The sequence below is a fragment of the Haliotis rufescens genome, unplaced genomic scaffold (assembly GCF_023055435.1).
Source record: "Haliotis rufescens isolate VD_foot unplaced genomic scaffold, xgHalRufe1.0.p SCAF_2, whole genome shotgun sequence".
Classification (NCBI taxonomy): domain Eukaryota; kingdom Metazoa; phylum Mollusca; class Gastropoda; order Lepetellida; family Haliotidae; genus Haliotis; species Haliotis rufescens.
In genome coordinates, this window is record NW_025963890.1 from 56,698,618 (window position 1) to 56,719,811 (window position 21,194).

The 21,194-nt window shown below is 42.2% G+C and overlaps 3 protein-coding genes across 5 annotated transcripts in view; 2 read left to right on the forward strand and 1 right to left on the reverse strand.

Annotated features, from left to right (window-relative positions):
• The first annotated feature begins 3,040 nt into the window (after positions 1-3,040).
• LOC124141256 lies at positions 3,041-9,287 on the forward strand. The gene is made up of 5 exons (XM_046509227.2): positions 3,041-3,169; positions 5,900-5,947; positions 6,276-6,338; positions 6,594-6,740; positions 7,637-9,287. Exons 2-5 carry the CDS (start codon positions 5,920-5,922, stop codon positions 8,395-8,397), a joined length of 999 nt encoding a protein of 332 aa, XP_046365183.2. The 5' UTR covers positions 3,041-3,169; positions 5,900-5,919; the 3' UTR covers positions 8,398-9,287.
• A 547-nt stretch (positions 9,288-9,834) lies between these two features.
• On the forward strand, positions 9,835-17,110 carry LOC124141298. 3 transcript variants are annotated; one of them, XM_046509281.2, is made up of 6 exons: positions 9,835-10,445; positions 10,729-10,806; positions 11,796-11,865; positions 12,429-12,491; positions 12,803-12,949; positions 13,185-17,110. In XM_046509281.2, exons 3-6 carry the CDS (start codon positions 11,838-11,840, stop codon positions 13,955-13,957), a joined length of 1,011 nt encoding a protein of 336 aa, XP_046365237.2. In that variant the 5' UTR covers positions 9,835-10,445; positions 10,729-10,806; positions 11,796-11,837; the 3' UTR covers positions 13,958-17,110. The 3 variants fall into 3 exon arrangements, with proteins under 3 accessions (XP_046365237.2, XP_046365231.2, XP_046365242.2); XM_046509275.2 differs by lacking the exon at positions 10,729-10,806 and having other exon boundaries at positions 9,838-10,445; XM_046509286.2 differs by lacking the exons at positions 9,835-10,445; positions 10,729-10,806 and adding an exon at positions 10,834-11,077.
• Positions 16,765-21,194, reverse strand: part of LOC124141266 (structural maintenance of chromosomes protein 2-like) — a 41,758-nt gene continuing 37,328 nt past the window's right edge. The window contains exons 21-25 of the mRNA XM_048400214.1: positions 20,889-21,089; positions 20,274-20,399; positions 19,296-19,447; positions 18,735-18,882; positions 16,765-18,026 (exon numbers count right to left, since the gene is read on the reverse strand). Of these exons, the coding sequence (XP_048256171.1) occupies positions 17,808-18,026; positions 18,735-18,882; positions 19,296-19,447; positions 20,274-20,399; positions 20,889-21,089 (846 nt within the window). The 3' untranslated portion in view covers positions 16,765-17,807. The remainder of the gene's footprint in view (positions 18,027-18,734; positions 18,883-19,295; positions 19,448-20,273; positions 20,400-20,888; positions 21,090-21,194) is intronic.

Here is a 21,194-nt window from a genome sequence, read left to right on the forward strand (position 1 = left end):
CTCAGACAAGTACACCTTTGATGGAAACCTCGAGCACGCGTACGGTGCCAACAGCAAGGAACGTGATTGGACGAATCTTTGAACCCACCTCCAACGGATCCTGGTATGGAAATCCGGGTACAGAAAAGGAGCGCAACTCTTCACAGCCTAATTGGCCATCCATAAACTGGTCCCCAGCTATTCCGCGCATCGCCATTTGGCCACTTTAGATATCAGTCAGTCAGTGAGTATGGTTTTACGCCGTTTTTAGCAATATTCCAGCAATATCACGGCGGGGGACACCAGAAATGGGCTTCACACATTGTACCCATGTCGGGAATCGAACCCGGGTCTTCGGCGTGACGAGCGAACGCTTTAACCACTTGGCTACCCGACCGCCCCTTTAGATATCAGGTGAGGTGAAATAGGGTTTGACGTTTACCATATTGCACTTATAGAGCGACTGGCATGCATGTGTGAATGTGTGTGAATATGAATGTGTGTGTGCGTGCGTGCGTGCGTGCGTGTGTAGTGAGATATACCATGCAACATTTCCCCTTAATGTCGAGCGCCAGCTAGAGTAACAAATTTTTGGTTTGAGTTGGTGAGTTAGGTTTAACGCCGCTTTTAACATTATTGCAGTTATATCACGGTGTGTCATCTCCACGAGCACGGGGATTCGGGATTCGAACCCACAATCATAGGTTTCTGGCGTGCCCAAGGGACGAAACACTGCACAGCAAAACGCGGCGACTTTCACGTTTGGGCCACCTGTGCCCCCTATTTTGGCGTGACACGTTCAGGGATCGAACCAAAGATTTCGCCTCCTCCGGGCAGAGGCTTTATCCACTACACCACGGAGGCGGTCATCTTAGATATGAAGAGACTGAGCTGTGGCCAGACGCCTACGGGCTGTACAGGCGCCACCGGATGTGATTGGACACAATCAAGCAATGGAAGTATTTTCGCTGCCCTTTAGTTTCAGTTTCTGTCACAATTTACACGAAGGAGTGCTCGATATAGCTCAGCGACGAAACGGTTACACACAAGGTTTTCCTTTCCTCGTTTAGGGGCGATCGGGTAGCCTAGTGGTTAAAGCGTTCGCTCGTCACGCCGAAGACCCGGGTTCGATTCCCGACATGGGTACAATGTGTGAAGCCCATTTCTGGTGTCCCCCGCCGTGATATTGCTGAATTATTGCTAAAAGCGGCGTAAAACCATACTCACTCACTTTCCTCGTTTAGCAATTTATAATATCGCTCAAACAACTTATTGTTTGTTTCGTGACGTCATGAACAATGGCGCTGACACAAACGACTACAACCATGCGAATGAGTACATTTTCTGTTGATATTGGATCGTTGCTTTCTTTTGTGCCTTCAACACCACCACCGCCTAGGCGTAATTGAGACAGTGGATGAGTTGGGTTTTAGGCCGCTTTTATAATATTCCAGCAGTATTTGGGCGGTCTGAACGTCGCGCGCCGTCCGGGTACGATGACACTGGATAGACAAAGGTACCGAGCCTGACAACTCGATTCAAGTTAGTATTCTCTTACGACAAGCCATAAAGTGGCATTCTATCTATCCCAGGACCCACGTGTTAATTTCTCTGATAAATAACCATGACCGATTTGGCACAATATTCTTGTCTTAAACGCAGCAGAGTTAAACATTTGGAAAGAAACTGAAGTTTGGTTTGGTCTGTTTGTTGTTTAACGCCGCAACCAGCAATATTTCAGCTACATGCATGACGGGAGTCTTTAAGTCATCGAGTCTGGACCAGACAATCCAGTGATTGACATGAGGAGCATTGATCCAAGCAATTTGGATATCACGAACACATTAACTCATCAACCAAGTCAGCAAGCCTGACCACCTTATCCCGTTAGTCGCCTCTTACAAGCATGGGTTGCAATGTTCACCCTAGTATACAAAAACAAAAAAAGGCAACCGAGGAAATGTGTAAATCTCGTCATACAACTGGGTCAAAATTTTGCAAGATTCTTTGAATAACACGTAATAGAGGCAGAGAAGAAGAATATATTTTGATTAGATAACTTTAGTTCGATACTAAAATTAACGCTTTGTACTTTTTTGTACTGTGTCGGGTCATAAATACATTGTGCAATGTGTTTACAGTAAAACCTTGTTAATCCGGACCGTACGGTCTGCAATGACATTGTCCGGTTTAACGAGTAATGGGAACGGATTAATGGTCATACATTCACAACGAGATCATACAGAACACGGCGTTGCCGTATAACAGTGTCCGGATTAACGAGGTTTTACTGTGTGACCTTTTTTAGTGTAAGACAAACGACGTCAGTGTACTAAACGGCATTACAACGTCAATGTGATAAAGGGGCGGTCGGGTAGCATAGTGGTTAAAGCGTTCGCTCGTCACGTAGAAGACCCGGGTTCGATTCCTCACATGGGTACAATGTGTGAAGCCCATTTCTGGTGTCCCCCGCCGTGATATTGATAGAATATTGCTAAAAGCGGCATAAAACCAAACTCACTCACACAACGTGATAAAGGAACTTGATGTCGTGTTTATAACAGAGGGACAAACTTAAACCAAGTTCTATTTGAGAAACGGGGGCACGGGTGGCCCAGTCGTCTAAGTCGCCGTGATTCGTTGTGCAGAGTTGCGTCCCTTGGGCACGCCAAGAACCTATGATTGTGGGTTCGAATCCGGGTTCGCCCCGATTATGTTTCTGTTTTTGTCAGCACCATACCCGTGCTCGTGGGTTTCACCGAAGTGGTAAACGTCTGAGACCTGCATCATTTCAGGCTTTCCTCCCACATTAAGCTAACACGCCGTGATATAACTGGAATACTGTTAAAAGCGGCGTTAAACCCAACTCACTCACTATTTCAGAAACATCAGCATTATTAACCATTCAGCAACTTAACGCAAGTTCTAATCCCATTACCTTTGACCTTGATTATTGTGTTCTATATGGCTGATTAATGAATTTGGCAAGTGTTGTCATATGACTCATCTACTGATGGACTAAACCCGTCAATACATGCACATGTCATTACCCGGAAACCAGCCCATGTTAGGGTTGTTCAAAGTTCCATCGGTATTTATTTCCTGAAAAGTGGCACGCCCACTCACATTTGAGCGTGTGGTCGAGCTGGGTAGTAGTGCCTTCTTTCTTCTCCGATACAGGCCTTAAACAGTGAGTATAATTTTCCTATAAATCCACGAAAGTCGAAAGTATTGTGCTTTAATATTCTACATTTATATATCAAAGCCAAAAGTCAGGTGCCAATTCCTTCCCCTGGATCCCGAATTCCACCCAATTTTTCCCTCTGGGTCTCATTGCTCACTAGTGAAACCCTAATACTACGTAACGCATATCGTGTTTATCCTTACAACATTGGGAAAGACAAACGTCCCTCGCTTACCAAACGTCGCTGAAGTTTAATCCTGTTGGAATCTTGGTCAGAATAGGTTCCGAAATCAGGAAACGGATGGTCAGGCTGACTGCGCGTTGCTCGTGCGTTCAGTTACTGGTTTTCCTTGTCCAGACTCAATAATTTAATTAACCAGGCCTTCCACAAAGCGATGGCAGCGCTTCGATTGTACATTTGAGTACAAATGGGGGTTCTCTTCAACTTTCATCCCACCCCTCCCCATCCCGAACCCACTAACCGCATTACACAACCAATTAAGTGAGTGAGTGAGTGAGTTGGGTTTAACGCCGCTTTTAACAGTATTCCTGTTATATCACGGCATGTCAGCTTAATGTGGGAGGAAAGCCCGAAGTGATTGAGGTCTCAGACTTTTACCACTTCGGTGAAACCCATAAGCACATGCATGGTGCTGACAAACCTAGAAACATAATCGGGACGAACCGGGATTCGAACCCACGGCATAGGTTTCTGGCGCAACTCTACACAGCGAATCACGGCGCTTTAAACGACTGGGCCACCCGTGCCCCCAATACAATCAATTAAGATCAAGATCGGGGTAGGGTAGGGGATTGGGGTCAAAGGCTATCTCAGCTATATGGAGGTGGGATGACGTGTGGGGGATAGGGGTCCGGAAGTTTAAAAAAATGGGTGGGGGTGCAAAATATGATATGTTCTTATTCTGACCAATCCCACCAATCCAAGTTATGAATAAATGTATGCTATAACTGTGATTGAGTTTGGAAACAATTGTATTTTTATTCATCGTGTGACTTTTTGTCTTCGTGTCTTTGATGAGACGTCGCTGTGCATGTTAATGAGTTGTCACGATCCATGTTGATGAGACGTCGCTGTGTATGTTGATGAGACGTCATGGTGCATGTTGATGAGACATCACGGTCCATGTTGATGAGATGTCATGGTGTATGTTGATGAGACATCGCTGTGTATGTTGATGAGACGTCATGGTGTATGTTGATGAGACGTCATGGTGCATGTTGATGCGGTGTCGCTGTGAATGTTGGTGAGACATTGCTGTGTGTGTGTTGATGAGACGTCGCTATGTATGTGGATGAGACGTCACGGTCAAAGTTGATGCGATGTCGCTGTGAATGTTGGTGAGACGTTGCTGTGTGTGTTGATGAGACGTCATGGTGCATGTTGATGAGACATCGCTGTGAATGTTGGTGAGTCGTTGCTGTGAGACGTCATGGTGTATGTTGATGAGACGTCACGGTGTATGTAGATGAGACGTTGTTGTGTGTGTTGATGAGACGTTGCTGTTGGTGTTGATGAGACGTCACGGTGTATGTTGATGAGACGGCACGGTCCATGTTGATGAGACGTTGCTGTGAGTTTTGATGAGACGTTGCTGTGGGTGTTGATGAGACGGCACGGTCCATGTTGATGAGACGTTGCTGTGAGTGTTGATGAGACGTTGCTGTGGGTGTTGATGAGATGACACGGTGTATGTTGATGAGACGTCACGGTGTATGTTGATGAGACGTCACGGTGAAATGTTATGAGAAGTCACGGTCAATGCTGATGAGACGTCACGGTCCATGCTGATGAGACGTCTCTGTGTATGTTGATGAGACGTCATGGTATATGTTGATGAGACGGCACGATCCATGCTGATGAGACGTCTCTGTGTATGTTGATGAGACGTCATGGTGTATGTTGATGAGACGTCACGGTGTATGTAGATGAGACGTTGCTGTGAGTGTTGATGAGACGTTGCTGTGGGTGCTGATGAGATGACACGGTGTATGTTGATGAGACGTCACGGTGACATGTTAATGAGAAGTCACGGTCCATGCTGATGAGACGGCACGGTCCATGTTGATGAGACGTGCTGTGAGTTTAGATGATACGTCTCTGTGTATGTTGATGAGACGTCATGGTGTATGTTGATGAGACGTCACGGTGTATGTAGATGAGACGTTGCTGTGAGTGTTGATGAGACGTCGCTGTGTATGTAGATGAGACGTCATGATGTATGTTGATGAGACGTCTCAGTGCATGTTGATGAGACGTCACGGTGTATGTTGATGAGACGTAAGGCTTCATGATGATACATCACAGGGTACGTTTCTGATACGTCACGGTGTATGTTTCACACACGCCTCAGTATATGTTTCTGATACGTCACGGTGTATGTTTCCGATACGTCTCAGTATATGTTTCTGATACGTCACAGTGTATGTTTCCGATACGTCACGATGTAGGGTAATGTTTCACCCATGTGTAAGTTCTATGAGCATGACGTCACAGGGTATATGAAGTCACAGTGTCCAATAGTAATCGTCTGGAATGCTTTAGCTTCCGGACTAAGGACAAATGAGTTTCACTTCTAATATCTTAACACAATACAGTTGCCCTTTCATCGTGTATGAGCTGAGATGTGACTTATGTATACACTCACAGATTATTATTAGTAGTAGTATCGTTGTCCTTGCTGTTGTTGTTATTAATGATTTATGTTCAACTGACAGCACTTCAGCCGGTTACTGCAATGGGGAAAAACGAGATCAGAACTCAGGGTAGGTTCACAATGGAAACACGACAAGACAACGTTGTGATTCCTTCATTTATAGATATTACAGTCAAACTGCAAAATGCGTAGTCGAATGCAATAAATACCACGGTGTCCATTCCTATTTCAATGAAAACATCGGAATTTAGTGACATTCTGCCAATAGTTTTGAAAACATATAATAAAACGAAACACCACAAAAAAACATATGTAAAGGTGCATTTAAAAATCTAAATATTAGACGACCCTTAAGATATCTAACATGATCATGAAGCGTCAGTGTCACTTTTCTATTGACTGTTTTGCTGACAATCTGTTCTTTGGCTTTTTTTCAGATGTAGGCGAAAAACTGCGTTCAGTCTGGCAAAAGGTTAAGAGGTTTTTCTGTGTAAAATGGGGTAAGCGAACATCTTGTAAATATTGTGATAATTTAGTTACATTTTAAATAACCTTAATCCCATAAATTAAATGACATGATTGGAGAGTTCTTAAAAAAACGTTGTGTGGATTGTGCAAACTCCCCAGCAGAAGCAGATTCCCTGTTGGCGTAACGAGTGAGTGAGTGAGTGAGTGAGTGAGTGAGTGAGTGAGTGATACACGATCTTGAAAAGAATGTTCTGATGGACAAGAACCTGGTAAATATCTGTTTTCAGCAAATTTAAAGGCGGCCTTTGCGGGAAGACAGAAAATAAAGGCAAAGCTGCTGGTCACTGAAGCAAATGATGACCTTGACCTTGATGATGAGAGCAAAGACGTGGTGGGAACCAACATGGTTTTGTCAGTTACATTTGAGTGTCAAGGTAACTTTACACACATAAACAAACATAAGACCTGTCTACACGTACCAATGAAGTCATGGTATTTGAGTGAGTGAGTGAGTGATGGTTTAACGCCGCTTTGGACATCACGGTGTGTCCTCTTGACGTGGGAGGAATGATTCAGGCCTTTGGTGAAACCCACCAGCATTGGAATAGTACAAACCTGGAAACATAATGAGGACGAATCTGGAATTCGAAAGCATGATCACTCGTTTCCGGCCCACCTAACGGGAAACCTCTGGTTTCCGGCCCACCTAACGGGAAACCCCTGGTTTCCGGCCCACCTAACGGGAAACCCCTGGTTTCCGGCCCACCTAAAGGGAAACCTCTGGTTTCCGGCCCACGGCCCACCTAACGGGAAACCCCTGGTTTCCGGCCCACCTAACGGGAAATCCCTGGTTTCCGGCCCACCTAAAGGGAGACCTCTGGTTTCCGGCCCACCTAACGGGAAACCTCTGGTTTCCGGCCCACCTAACGGGAAACCCCGGGATTCCGGCCCACGGTCCACCTAACGGGAAACCTCTGGTTTCCGGCCCATCTAACGGGAAACGCCTTGTTTCCGGCCCACCTAACGGGAAACGCCTGGTTTCCGGCCCACCTAACGGGAAACCCCTGGTTTTCGGCCCACGGTCCACCTAACGGGAAACCTCTGGTTTCCGGTCCACCTAACGGGAAACCCCTGGTTTCCGGCCCACCTAACGGGAAACCCCTGGTTTCCGGCCCACCTAACGGGAAACCTCTGAACAGCGAATGGACGACACGGCAACTACTGCCCCAATTTCAATGAGACCTGTGTTGACCTTTTAGCACTTTAACAGAAATGTATAGGTGCATCACTATCTTATTGCCTGGTACTCATTTCCTATTTCTGTTGGCAGAAGAACACGAGTGGATACGAAGACAGTTCAGCACTTCATTTAAGTCATCGCGCGGTTCCAGGGACGAGTTCCTCAATCAGCTGATCCAGCTTCACAGTGCATACGGAGTTCAGGTGCAGCAAATCTACACTAAAGCTGACAAAGCAGACATCGCAGCATCAACTGTCGGGCTTATATCCTCCATGTTGGGCTTCGTTGGTTTTGGATTGACCTTTGCCACCTTTGGAACGAGTCTGATCATCTCGCTGGCGGGTGCTGCTGTAGGTGTTGTGTCAGGCTGTGCCTCCTTTGCTATTCACCGAAAAAGAATGGCAGCCAAAAAGGAAATGTGGAAACAGATCAAAGCCAAGACTGACCAATTCAACCAGGAAAACGAAAGTCTTTTACACATACTTTCGGAGGCTGAATATTTTGGTTTGGTTACATCGGGTGTCTCGGGAATGATTGAGGGGCCAATACAAGTTGGGCTGGGGGCACTTCAAGTGGCCAAGAGTGAGGAATTTCTTCCTTTTGTTGCCGATGTTGGGGCGACCTCTGCTAAAGCATATAAGGGTCTGACAGCTGGAGGTAAAGTGTTGTTCTATGGTGGCTTTGTCTTCAATGTTGTGTCTGCAGTTATAGACGCCTGTACAATCGTCAACAACTCTAAGCGACTTATTAAAGGCGACCTGTGCGACCAGGCCCAGGCACATAACGACATAGCTCGTGTCTATCAACAGTTACGTGATTCGGGAGAATCTGCTCAGGAGTGCTTGCTGTAAATGACCGATTAAACACAAGAGGATACATTTAACACGAAGTGAAAAGGGTCTGGATGGACATTTTCTCAACATATGTAACAATTCTGGGACTTTTGTTGGAGGCAGTATATTTTTTAGTCAGTCGGGAACAAATAGTTGGTACACACCCCACACCTAACCAAGAGGAAGGACCACTTATGCTCGTGGTCTGTCAGCACTATTCCCGTGTATTTTAGACCTGCATTCCTTTGCATTTTGATCTTTCCGTCCACCTCAAGCTGACACCATAACAAACTGAACTACTTTGGCACCCAATCTTGTCCACGGTATTCTGGACAATCTTTCTAGTTCAGAACACAGACGAGCCTAGCCATGGATTGAGCGGGGGTGGAAAAAAAACCCTGTAAAAACTGCATATGTTACTCGGCAAATAAATTGGGAATATGAAGCTATATTACTTTGTTTGATCATCTGGCCTCACATTTATTTTCTTTGCTTAGTTTACGGATCCGTCGACTTAAAAATAACAAATTCAGATCACGTTTTACGATGCCGATGGTAAAGTTCGCTTTGACAATAAACAATCAAAGGAAGTTTTATGACTAAAACAGAAATTGTTCAACGATAAATCACCGTTTTGTTTATCACTTTACCGATTCAAGTTAAACTTTAAGATGATGAAAACACTCCCGTACAGTGCTTTTTATTTTAATTTATTATTCGACCTATCGGCCAAAGGTTTCACAAACGAAATCCGTAAATCAAAAAGGAAGTCTGGCCTTACCTAACGTTGCAGTCAACAATAACCCAGCTATATAAAAGATGTCTGTATATGGGCCTACAGAGGTTGGTTGCATGACCAACAGGCCCTTGAAGATCCGGGGTAGAAAAGGTCTTCAGCAACCCATGCTTGCCGTTACAGATGACTACGAATGCTTGTCGTAAAAGGCAACTAACGGGATCGGTCAGGATCGCTGACTAGGTTGATGCATGTCATCGAATTCCAATTGCGTGTGTCATGATGTCAATAACTGTTCGGTCCAGACTCGATTATTTACAGACAGCCGTCATATAGCTGGAATATTGCTGAATGCGAAAAAAACAACAAAGAAACAAACAAAACACGACCAACGCTCCACGCCATCGGGGCACAATCACACACAATATTGTTGCATGTAGCCATGGTCGCAACTGTAACTTAACTCTTTAAAAGTAAGGGTACATGTAGATCAGTTATTGCCTATCATATCTGTAAAGGCGTTGATCATTTACTATTCTGACAAGCAGAATAGTTTTCGTTCAGTTTCAAGACATGCCAAGACATACGTTTTCGTTTCAAACCTGAGGCAAAGTTATTTTCCTAGTATAATCTGGGGCGGTCGGGTAGCCTAGTGGTTAAAGCGTTCGCTCGTCACGCCGAAGACCCGGGTTCGAATCCCGACATGGGTACAATGTGTGAAGCCCATTACTGCCGTCCCCCGCCGTGATATTGCTGGAATATTGCTAAAAGCGGCGTAAAACCATACTCACTTTGGTATAATCTGGAACACATTATTGTTTATTACAAATACTTGGGCCCAGATACCCCCAAAACAATCTCTGTGTTGCTATCTGTGTTGAAACATGGGAAATTCCATCGTCCCGCGGCAAAGGTGGTAACTGACTTTATAAGCATAGGCTCAGATCGCTTTGTCGAATATGGCCCAGCACACACAATAACATACGCTGCAGGCACTGCATTAATATAAAGGGCCGCTCTGGTTCAAACAAAATCTTTGGCATCTCATATTACGGAATTCCCGGTCTGAAAATATTAATAGGCCCACGTCAGTTTGCCAATATTCATTTTACGGATTGTCCAAACCAAAAGAGTCTGATGTGGCACTATAAGTATCCCCATACCTGCTAATACAATACGTTCACATTCCCACATTGACGCTCTGCATGCTAACTACAAAGGATATACGAACAAATCCAGCATTGGAAAAGGCAGATCGCAGTCACTCACGGCGTCTAAACATCGAGTGAATGTAAAGTCGTGGATTTATCAGTGTAGGTGCCGTCTAGAGGTAAGCAACGCCTAGTTTCTAGTTCCAAAGACTGTGCTATAATATCTTCACACTCTGCTCCGAATTTCTTTGTGAACATTGTGAAAGGCATCGGACATCCCACGTCATATGCGGATCACGGTGTATTACACAAATACATAACAAATACATAAGCATAGGCTTATAAAAAAACATATAAAAATAACGACCGTCTTTGACCGTGTTACTGAGGTATTAGCTACACAGTACAGCCAGACATCTGATATTGATCGACAGTGGTCTTGTTCTGTTCCAAATGACGCAGTCTAGCGGGGTCCGTAACATACACATCAGTTACCTTTGATGTAACGCCGCAATGATTCTCTTTCACAAACTGTAAACAGTGAGTATGTCTTGTGTGACCCCAATACACCTTAATGTCAAAGCAATGGAGGATACAGACATGCACTCCCCTCCCCTCCCCTCGTCATAATGAATACATTATTCGTCGCTGGTCTTTGTCTGGTTCCATTGTTCCATAGTTAGTAGAGTCGGTGAACACTCGAATGATCGTGGTCAGCATGGCTGAAGATTTGAATTCGGCTGAATGTATGTGGATGTGAGAGCATTAACAGCTGCAACTTTGTCAGCGGAGGAGGAGACAGTTTTGATCAGTGAGTTCTTTCGTCTCAAACAGTATCACGTGTCACCTTGACATATGTACAGGGGCGACAACTCTGTCTTGTATACCGAGGCTGGTGAGACTGGTTCTTGTAGCCGTATTGTCGACAGATCTTTTATAGGAGCTGGAAAACTGTGGAAATGACTAATGTGACATGTGTATTTAAGTGAAAAGTCAAGTTTAATTTCCTATTCAGGAAATAAAGATTTACAAGGTACCTTCATTAAAACTTAAAGTATTGATGTGTGTATCCTTCATAGTTTATTGTTTAATATTGGTTTGTTTCCCCCTGCGTGTGGGTCTTTCTAATTATACAATTGTATCAAACGTGTCATGTTTTTGTTATAAATGAACCAATAGCATGGATTTCTTTTCTTATTCCATATTTAGTTTTAGTTCGGTTGACTTTGAGCAATGTGTTTGTATGCAGGGTAGACAGCAACAAACTCCCCCTCCCCTGGCTATAAGAGACACAACAGAAATTTAAAAAACGAACTCATTTTCAGTGTACTCGTTGCCATGTAATGTTCTTGAGAACTGGTCAGTTTGTTGAAAGTCTTACATTCGGTTGCTTATAGGCCTTCAACGTGTGTCAGGCTCCCCTTTCTGTCTCATAAATACTCCAAATGTAGGTTCTAATACATCTTTCTTTCATTAATCTTTTATTTGCAAGGGTTACATTCACAGGCAGTCTTGTACTTCGTTTACAGAAGCAACACCCTTGATTACAACACCTGCAGCAGACAGTTACTATGGGTAACAACGGGAGCCGAGGCCGAGGTAAGACCGGATGTCGTTTCCGAATAATGTTCCTCACATGTTAAAGTTATTATCCAATCATCACAGCAAACTATTTTCATTATCATATACATGTACAGCGGTATAACTCCTATTTCTATATGCTAACACCCGGGGTAATGCCTTCCTTGAACATCAGCGGAATTGGCGATTTATATAATTCGGGATCAAAGTTAATGTTGATTTCTTAGTGTAATATTGAAACCAACGTCATCACGCAATAAACTGATTATTTGCTTATAAAACATTCCTTCCGCGGGGACATCCCAATATGTCCTTCCTCCTAGCGACTGAATTAGATATAGTTGATCAGTTACGTGCTCGATTACGCGTCATAACCTGGCGACATCGAAGGTTGCTCATATTATCAACCACTGATTTTTTCTGACACAGACTCCATTATTTACAGACCGTCATAGTGTTGCTTGGATGTTTTTGGCGTTAAAACATATACTCACTCAATATGCCGTCCTATGATCGTTTGATTTTATTCTAAATCTACTCTTTCTAGTTCACTCATAGTGTATATATATCCTTCTTTTCAGCAATAAAAAAATGTGTACTTTCTGCCTGTAAAGCAGTTCAAAGATATGTCCTTGTAAAATGGGGTAAGTGAATTTGCAACTTTATCTGTGACAGTTTCCATATAACCAGGAGGAATAGTTATACAAGGCACTTAATAAAACAATCTTAGCGTCAGCTCCATTTGCTGCGATTCCCGCTTGAGTCTAATGCTGATTTGCACCGGCCTTCACAAGCTCAGTCAGAGAGCAAATTACAAGATCGTGGACATACTGTAGACCCTCTTGAAACACCTAAATATGTCCTTTGAAAATGTATTTTATTGGAATTCTGAATATCAAAACACGAAGGAGTCGAGTTTACTGCCGAGTGTATATGCAGTATTGTTCTTCTACAGCAAACTTCAAGGCAGTTTTTGTTGGAAGAAAGAAAATGAAAGCGACCCTACTTGTTACTGATGCTACTGATGACTTTGACCTGGACGATGAGAGCACTGACTTGGTTGGAACTAACATGGTGATGACGATTACGTTTGAGAGTCCAGGTAATGTTATAGTACCAAAGTGATAAGGTCCTAGAGGTTTTACCACTTTGGTGAAACCTCAGCACGGGCTTGGTTCTGACAAACAGAATCATATTTGGGGGAATCGACAATTCGAGCATCAGATTCTGGCACGACAAAGTGGCACGTTGCACAGCGAGTTGTTGCAACGGAAATCTAAAAACATTACGTTCCAACTGTATATTTCAATTAATCGAAATAATCTGTTTGCTTGTAGATGAACTTGAATGGATACGGAGACAGTTCACGGCTTCCTTTAAGTCTACGCGGGGATCCAGGGACGAGTTTCTCAATCATCTGATCCAGCTTCACTATACATACGGCGTAGAGGTAGAGAAAATCTACTCTGATGCTGACAAAGCAGACATTGCCGCAGCAACTGTCGGGATGATATCCTCCATATTGGGCTTCGTTGGTTTTGGATTGGCCTTTGCCACCCTTGGAACGAGTCTGATTGTCTCGCTGACGGGTGCTGCTGTAGGTGTTGTCTCAGGATGTACATCATTTGCTATTCACCGAAAAAGAATGGCAGCCAAAAAGGAAATGTGGAAACAGATCAAAGCCAAGACTGATCAATTCAACCAGGATAACGAAAGACTTTTACACATACTTTCGGAGGCTGAATATTTTGGAATCGTCACTTCGGGTGTCTCAGGAATGATTAAAGGTCCGATAAAAATTGGACTGGAGGCAATTGAAGTGGCGCAGATTGACGAGGTTCTTCCGATTCTGGCAGATGCTGGGACTACAGCAGCAAAGGCATCTAAATCTGTGGTTAAAGGGTTATCAGCGTTTGGAAAAGTGTTGTTCTATGGCGGTTTTGCCTTCAACGTCGTGTCTACAGCTATCGACGGCTATACAATCATCAGCAACTCTAAAAGACTTATAAAGGGCGAGCTTTGCGACCAGGCTCAGGCACATTATGACATTGCTCATGCCTATGAACAGTTTCGTGACTCAGGGGCGTCAAGTCAAGAATGCTTGCTGTAAAGACCATATAGAGGCGGCAGTCACCGTGAAAATTCCGGGGTAGAAATGGTCTTCAGCAACCAATGCTTGTCGTAAAAGGCGACTAACGGATCTGGTGGTCAGGGACGCTTGATCAATTGATTAATCACTGGTAGATTATTTACAGACCGCCGTCATGTAACTGGAATATTGCTGCGTGCTGCCTTACATTACACATACATAAACAAACAAACAAACAAACAAAGAGGGGACAGACAGACGTTGGCACGAAGTAAGGTTAAGTGAATGATGCAAATTCTATCATAGTTTGGGGTTAGATCAAAGGTGCTTCCCTTCATCACACAGACAACAGTTAATCTCCATTGTACTGTTCCAACAGTATCATGAGCATGTGTTCACTCTCAGATAATGATCATTCAAGGTGTTCGTGAAAAGGTGAGGCAAATATAAAATCAGTCCAGTGAGCGAGTGCTGGTGTAGGCCACCGTAAGCAGTATCATGTCAGTAGCTGTTATAACCTACCACCAAGGTCATGTACAGAATAGAGGCTACATTATGCTGTTTGACAGCTTCTATCTAAACATATTTACAATCCAATGTTGAGTAGCATATTTAACAGCTCATCAATTAGGTGTAATGTGATGTTGATGAGCTCATATTTTGATTATGTCCTGAACTTTGATTTAAAGTTCAAAAATATTTTGCTACAAATCATTAAACCTGGAATACATTTTGAGTTTTGTGCTGGAATGAGTGAATGTTGTCCAACACAGCAGTGTGCCATCTATATCACAGTCATTCATGATTAATGGAAACCAGAGGACCACCCTTCTGTGACATTAGGTAAGATGGCACACAACCAAGTCACAGTCTGGCCTGGTCACAAGTGTACCACCAATAACCTTCCACCATGACTGCGGAATATAATATTTTATGAAACCCAAACCAGAATCTTAATTATAAAACAGTAAGTTTAGCTAGCTCTATTCCACATAACCATAAAATCAACACTCGAAAAATAGAGGAGAGAAATGCATTGTGCTATAAAATAATCCACAGACAATATGTTAGTCTAAATATAAGCGACAACAACCAGTTCCAAAATCATAAGAAATCTCCATTGTACTGCTCCAACAGTGTCATGAGCATGTGTTTATGAATCACTCAGTAAAAACAAAGTTACATGAACTTTAATGACAGTTGGATAGACGCGATCATTTTGCTAACACTCCAATAGTTTGAGTATGGGTACTAAATCGTCCAATGGTTTTCCTTGAAAGGTTAAACAAGAGCGTTCACCCTCCAATAGTATAGCATAGTTTTGTAAATATCACTTGTAGATAAGTTTGAGGCATTAACTTGATCGAACTTTGTTTTAAGCCTAACAGCCTCGAACAAGCTTCACATGCGAAAATAATCACGAAATTTCAGACATTCTCCTATACATAATGATCATACATTCAAGGTGTTCGTGAAAAGGTGAGACATGAAGTACTTGGTAACTATTGTTTCCCTGAACCTGGAAAGGGGAGACATTGCAAGAAACATACACTGTTTATGACACCAGCAGCTATTAGCAGGGTGGGATTTGGGATTTGTGACGATGTTCCATAGTGACTTGGTTCAACACTGCTTATAACCCTGGTTTTCGTTAGACAAAAAGAATGTTCAAAGTCTTTTCTGTATCAGAGTGGATCACATCTTCATTCTATTCTGATATCATTGATGAATGAGTTTAGATTAATGCCACTTTGTTAGTATTACAGTTATATGATCGCATATCAGCTTTATTTGTGTCTTAGACATTTACAAATTTGGGGAGTGAGTGAGCATAGTTTTACGCCGATTTTAGCAATAATCAAGCAATATCACGACAGAGGACACCAGAAATGATCTTCATACATTGTACCTATGTCAGTAATCGAACCCGGGTCTTCGGCGTGACAAGCGAATGCTTTAACCACAAGGCTATCCGACCACCCCTCCAACTTTGGGAAAATCCACGGGCACACGTATGGTGCTAAGAAACCAAGAAACAACTGGGGTGAATCTAGTATTTGAACCAATGAGCATTGCTTTCTGGCAATCCTAAGGGATGCAATTCTGCACAGCAAACTGCCACTGCCATAGACTATAAGACCACCTTTGCAACTACAATTGAGGATGAGCCTTTTACCTCTTAAAGTCTTTGGTGAATCACATGAGCATGGGAATGGTTCTGACAAACCAAGGACTATAAGTAGGGCAATCTGGGATTACAACATGCAGTCATCCTAACGTCCAAACAACTCTGAGATGCAACTGTAAATGAAGGATGTGTGGATATTTTCCAATAAATCTGATGTCAGTTTTGTGAAGCGATTCACCTTCATTTACAGGATTTTTCTGTTTGGTGTTGGAGAAATGCAACCTTAGCTGACAGAGATTCTTATCTCGTTGATTGAAACACACGACTGAAACAATAGTTAGTACAAATAAAAAGAGCACTGCCCTTGTTGTACTCCATTTGGAACTGTCCAATCATGTTCATTTTGGAAACACAATAGGCTGCTCCAAAAACTTTGCTTGATCTATATATGATCTCTATATAGAGCAAATGGAAGGGACTGAAAAAAACCACCCAGTTTCTGTAAATCCATCAGTTATAAGCGTGTTCGTTATAAATGTGGTGTACTGTACATTGTTTTATAAGGTTGTTTGTATCCATGAAAAGCTACAAAATGCCAGAAAGTTTATTCAAATAATTCATACTGTTTGAGTAACTACAGTACCAACATGTCTGACATCGGAACTGTTTCACAACTAAAATATATAACAGAAGTCCGTAATAGGTACCATCTCATTATTTATTTTCTCCACTGAATGTATTTTTTTAATTTTGTCTTGACAAAATACCTATACAAATGACACTGTCTCCATTAACATTGGACGTATTGACTTAAACAGAACTGAAAGTTACATGAATCGGAGATCTTGAGACACTTTGAGATGATTAATTTTCTTGATTATGTGCAAAAGCTTTCAAACCAAATCAGTGAAAGATCCATCGACATGATTATATGACAGTGACAGAGTGATAGACACAGATTAGGGTGAACTTAAGAAAGAAGTGACAGACATGGTTCTATTTACAAATGATACAAACCGATGATATAATGCTACACAAGGAACTCTCCATAGGTGGAAAAATACAGTCAGATTTATGACAGCAGTTTAACGAGATTATTACCAGCGTATGACTGTTTTAATGTGAAAGAGATCACACATTACACAGTTCTCCCATTTCCCCTGCTGGTACAATCCATTTTAAAATTCTTTTCAATGCAAAACTGTACTGACTGAATTTCCAAGGATTTTCAGTGTTTTGGTCAATACACCTACTGACAAAATGATAGCATCCGTTATATATTATCCCCTAAACTGTGGCATAATAAGTCGTAAACTATTCAGGCACACCACCCAGACTACATGATTAAAAGATGGTCATATGTCTCACTTCAAATGTTTCAGCATTTACATTTCTAGATCAATCTAAGAAAATAGATGTTAGAAAATAAAAAACTGAAAAGAAAAGGAGTTAATGATAATCAGTTCTCTTTTGAAATCGTGTTGCATGATAAAAGTTAAATTAGAAAAATCATTTCCTGATATAAAACATTTTGGCAGTCCTATGTAATTCTTGGTACAAAACTTTCTTCATTTCATCCAAGATTTAAGTACCTATGGCTAAACATTCACAAGTGCAATAGACTGTTTCAGTTTTCAACATACTGGTAACCTTGTACCAGAAAGTCCACACTGTCATTAATGATAACTGATATATACAATTAGCACTTGTACACAAACAACAAGTTCTCCAGATCTTGTATTTCTAAAAGCCGGGAGTATCTTCTATCCTTGTTCGCTTTGATGTCGCCCTTTTCTTGCCTCCTGTTTTCTCGTTTTCCTTGTCATTGATGCCTGATGTTGTGGATCGCGATGACGTATGTTGTACATGCCGTGACACTGTGGAAACTCCATCAACAAACTTGGTCTTGTACAGTACATTAGCATTGTTGAACATACCATCCTTGAGGGAGACGACGATGAACTGAAATGCAATAAACATATATGTCCTAGAGAAATCATAGCTTGATTGGGTGAGCGAGTTGAGTTTTAACGCCACTTTGAACAGTATAAAGTTATATCATGGCTTGATGTCGGAGGCAGTGCTTGAAGTGATGCATGACACAGACTCTTAGGACCTCGGCGTGATGAGCGAACGCTTTAGCCAATCGGCTATCCCACCACTCCTACGAGAAAAACTTAGAAACAAAGTATTAAAAGAATCCATGCTGCCATAGTCTGACGATCAAATCACAGCAGTGATAATATGCCAGTATTTTCACACTATGATATGAAGATTTGTTTGTTGTTTAACACCGCATTCAGCAATATTCCAGCTATATGACAGCAGTCTGTAAATAATCGAGTCTGGGCCCCACAATCCAGTGATTGACACCATGAGCATCGATCCATGCAATTGGAATACTTTGACATGCATCAACCAAGTCAGCGAGCCTGACCACCCGATCCTGTTAGTCGCCTCTTACGACAAGCATAGCCGCCTTTTACAGTAAGCATGGATTGTTGAAGACCTATTCTACCCCGGATCTTCACTGGTCTATCACTATCACACATGTACTTCCAAGTATTCACCACAACCTGGCATTCTACACCACTAAATCCCCTCTTTAGAATGAGCAAAGTGTATCAAACCCCTTTATTTCACTGGTTCCCTACAAGGAGCGACTATTACCTGCGAGTGTTTAAAGTGAGACTTGATCATCTGGCCAATGTTCTGAGTATGTGAGAGATCAAGAGCCGCATCAACCTCATCCAGGATGTAGATAGGTGCAGGTTTAAACAGCAGCATGGACAAGATGAGGGACAATGCCACTAAGGATCTGGAAGAGAGGAGTCAGTGAGTTTAATGCTACTTTGAATAATTTTTCAGACATGTCGACACAATTGATAACCAGTGTTAGAAATGAGAGAGTGACGTTGGCCCAGATATGGTCAACGACCTGGTGGATGTGCTGGTGGACGCTGAACGCACATCTTTTGGCGTTAGAGCCATTCGGGCGATTCGTCCCAAATAGATTAAGAAAAAAGATAAACCATGGTTCAATAATGAACTAGTTCCATAGTCCTTGCCAAACTGCCCAATAGTTAAGGTATCTTAAAACTGTTAGTGTCTACCGCTGATAACATGCTCCCCAGTCTGGTGGCTATGTTTAGTCAAGAGCGAGATGTTTCAGTAAGTGCCATGTGTGAAATGAAAAGTAATAGTATTATAAAATAATCAATCATGTCTCACCTTTGACCTCCGCTAAGTTCACCTAATGATTCCTTCCACACATCACCAAATGCGACCTTGACCTCCAGGCCATCAAGGACAGTCTGCCCTTCAGGGGGTGAGAGTTTGGCCTGTGTTCCAGGAAGTAGGGTTGAGAAGATGGAACCAAAGTCCTGAAACAAACACCTCTCCATAAAAATGTCTTATAACAAAATGTCGGAGATCAAATGAGATCCAAAAAACTTCAAAACATGAGAAGTGCTGTTAGTGTGTGATTGGGTCAAGTTTGACACTATTTTAGACACTATTTCATTAATATCACCACGTGTCACCTTACATAGAAAACCCAAGGGGAACAGCTAACAGACCAAGGACCATAAACATGCCAGATCTGGAATACAAATCTCTTATCAGTGGATCCTGGCAAAACTAAGGGGCATAACTATCTACATTGCAATGGCACTACAAATGCTGATAAAACTTCAGCAATCTTGTACAAGAGGGTTGTGGGATTTCTGAATCATGTCAATCCTCACATCTTTGGAAAATTATTTCATATAATCATTCAGTATTAACCGACTTCTGACGCTACAGTTTTGAAACTATTTGACAGCGGGTTTAATAGTCCAGGTGAAATATGGAAGGACATTCAAGAAAGATTTCTTTTCCCGAGAATGTTATGTTACATCAACCCCGAGTCTGACTGATGCTCTGGACTAGGTGGATTTGACCACATAATGCACAGATTATAAATTCTATTTAATATCTAGAATAATTGTTGAAAGTCATTTTAAGAACAGCACCTAAAATGACAAAATCTTGAAATGATTACTACAAACTGTTCTTTCATTGAGGGCATAAGTTATAGAAACAAATTCTGGCAAGTTTAATTTCTGCGGATACTTTTGACAGAAGTCAACTAGTCCTGATGCAATTTACATCCAACTCCGGACATAATATCCTCTGTATCGCAGGTCACAATATAGGTATGAAACCAACCTTGTTGACCTGCTCCCAAGCTTTCTTCAAAGCTTCGTTCTTCTTTTCATCCAGTTCATTGATGACTGCAGCAATTTTGGCTTTGTCGTTAAGGACAATCTTCCTCTTCTTCATTAGGTCATTGTACTGCAAGGATAAATTACATATTATTCACCAAGAACTGACATTCGTACATAACAAATGTTTTCGTCAGTTTTTTTGTTTGGCATTTGCACTCCTCAAGACTCAAACAATATGATGGCGGCCTGTAAATAACATTCCAGTGATTGACAAAATCATTGATCAACGCTACTGGGATTCAGTAAATTGTTATCAACAAAGTCATCAAGCCTGACCACCCAATCCATGACCATTTAGTCGCCTTCTACTACAAGCTACATTGCAGGAACCTGTTTCTTACAAGAATCCCCACAAGGAGACAAACATAGGTTTCTGGGGACCTGTATTCTAAAACGGAATCCCCATTGGTGTGCAATGAATAATTCTGATGATAATGAGTCATGCATTTAGGTAACCTATTTCTGTAACTTTCTAATAATTAACAAAAACAAAAAGTCTAAAAACAACCCCAAAATACAAATAACAGCAATCTGATTAAGTTGAGTCCCAACAAACCTGTTCTTCTGCCTTGCCCAACATATTCATGGCCCTCATGTTGACATTCTTGGAGAGTTTGTCCTTGGTCTCCTGCAGTTTCTGGATCCTGCGTTCTGCTTCTTTGGGATTGTTGGTCTCGAAGTCATAGGCCGTATTTGGCTGACCAAAGTACTTCTTCTCATCAGCTATCCAGTCATACTTCATTATCATGGCCTCAACCTACAACAAAATTGTGTCAGTCTTCAAGTGGCCACAGGAACCAGTTAATTAGGAACTTCGTGAAATTATGAAAAAGTCATACATGATCAGTTCAAAAAGATTTTA

What these genes read in the sequence shown, in the direction of transcription:
- LOC124141298 (XM_046509281.2), top strand. Translation starts at nt 11,838, where the DNA reads ATGGGTAACAACGGGAGCCGAGGCCGAG. An exon ending in ATATGTCCTTGTAAAATGGG is followed by an intron (nt 12,492 to 12,802) that starts GTAAGTGAATTT and finishes GTTCTTCTACAG; the next exon opens with CAAACTTCAAGGCAGTTTTT. An exon ending in GATTACGTTTGAGAGTCCAG is followed by an intron (nt 12,950 to 13,184) that starts GTAATGTTATAG and finishes GTTTGCTTGTAG; the next exon opens with ATGAACTTGAATGGATACGG.
- LOC124141256 (XM_046509227.2), top strand. Translation starts at nt 5,920, where the DNA reads ATGGGGAAAAACGAGATCAGAACTCAGG. An exon ending in GTTTTTCTGTGTAAAATGGG is followed by an intron (nt 6,339 to 6,593) that starts GTAAGCGAACAT and finishes ATCTGTTTTCAG; the next exon opens with CAAATTTAAAGGCGGCCTTT. An exon ending in AGTTACATTTGAGTGTCAAG is followed by an intron (nt 6,741 to 7,636) that starts GTAACTTTACAC and finishes TTCTGTTGGCAG; the next exon opens with AAGAACACGAGTGGATACGA.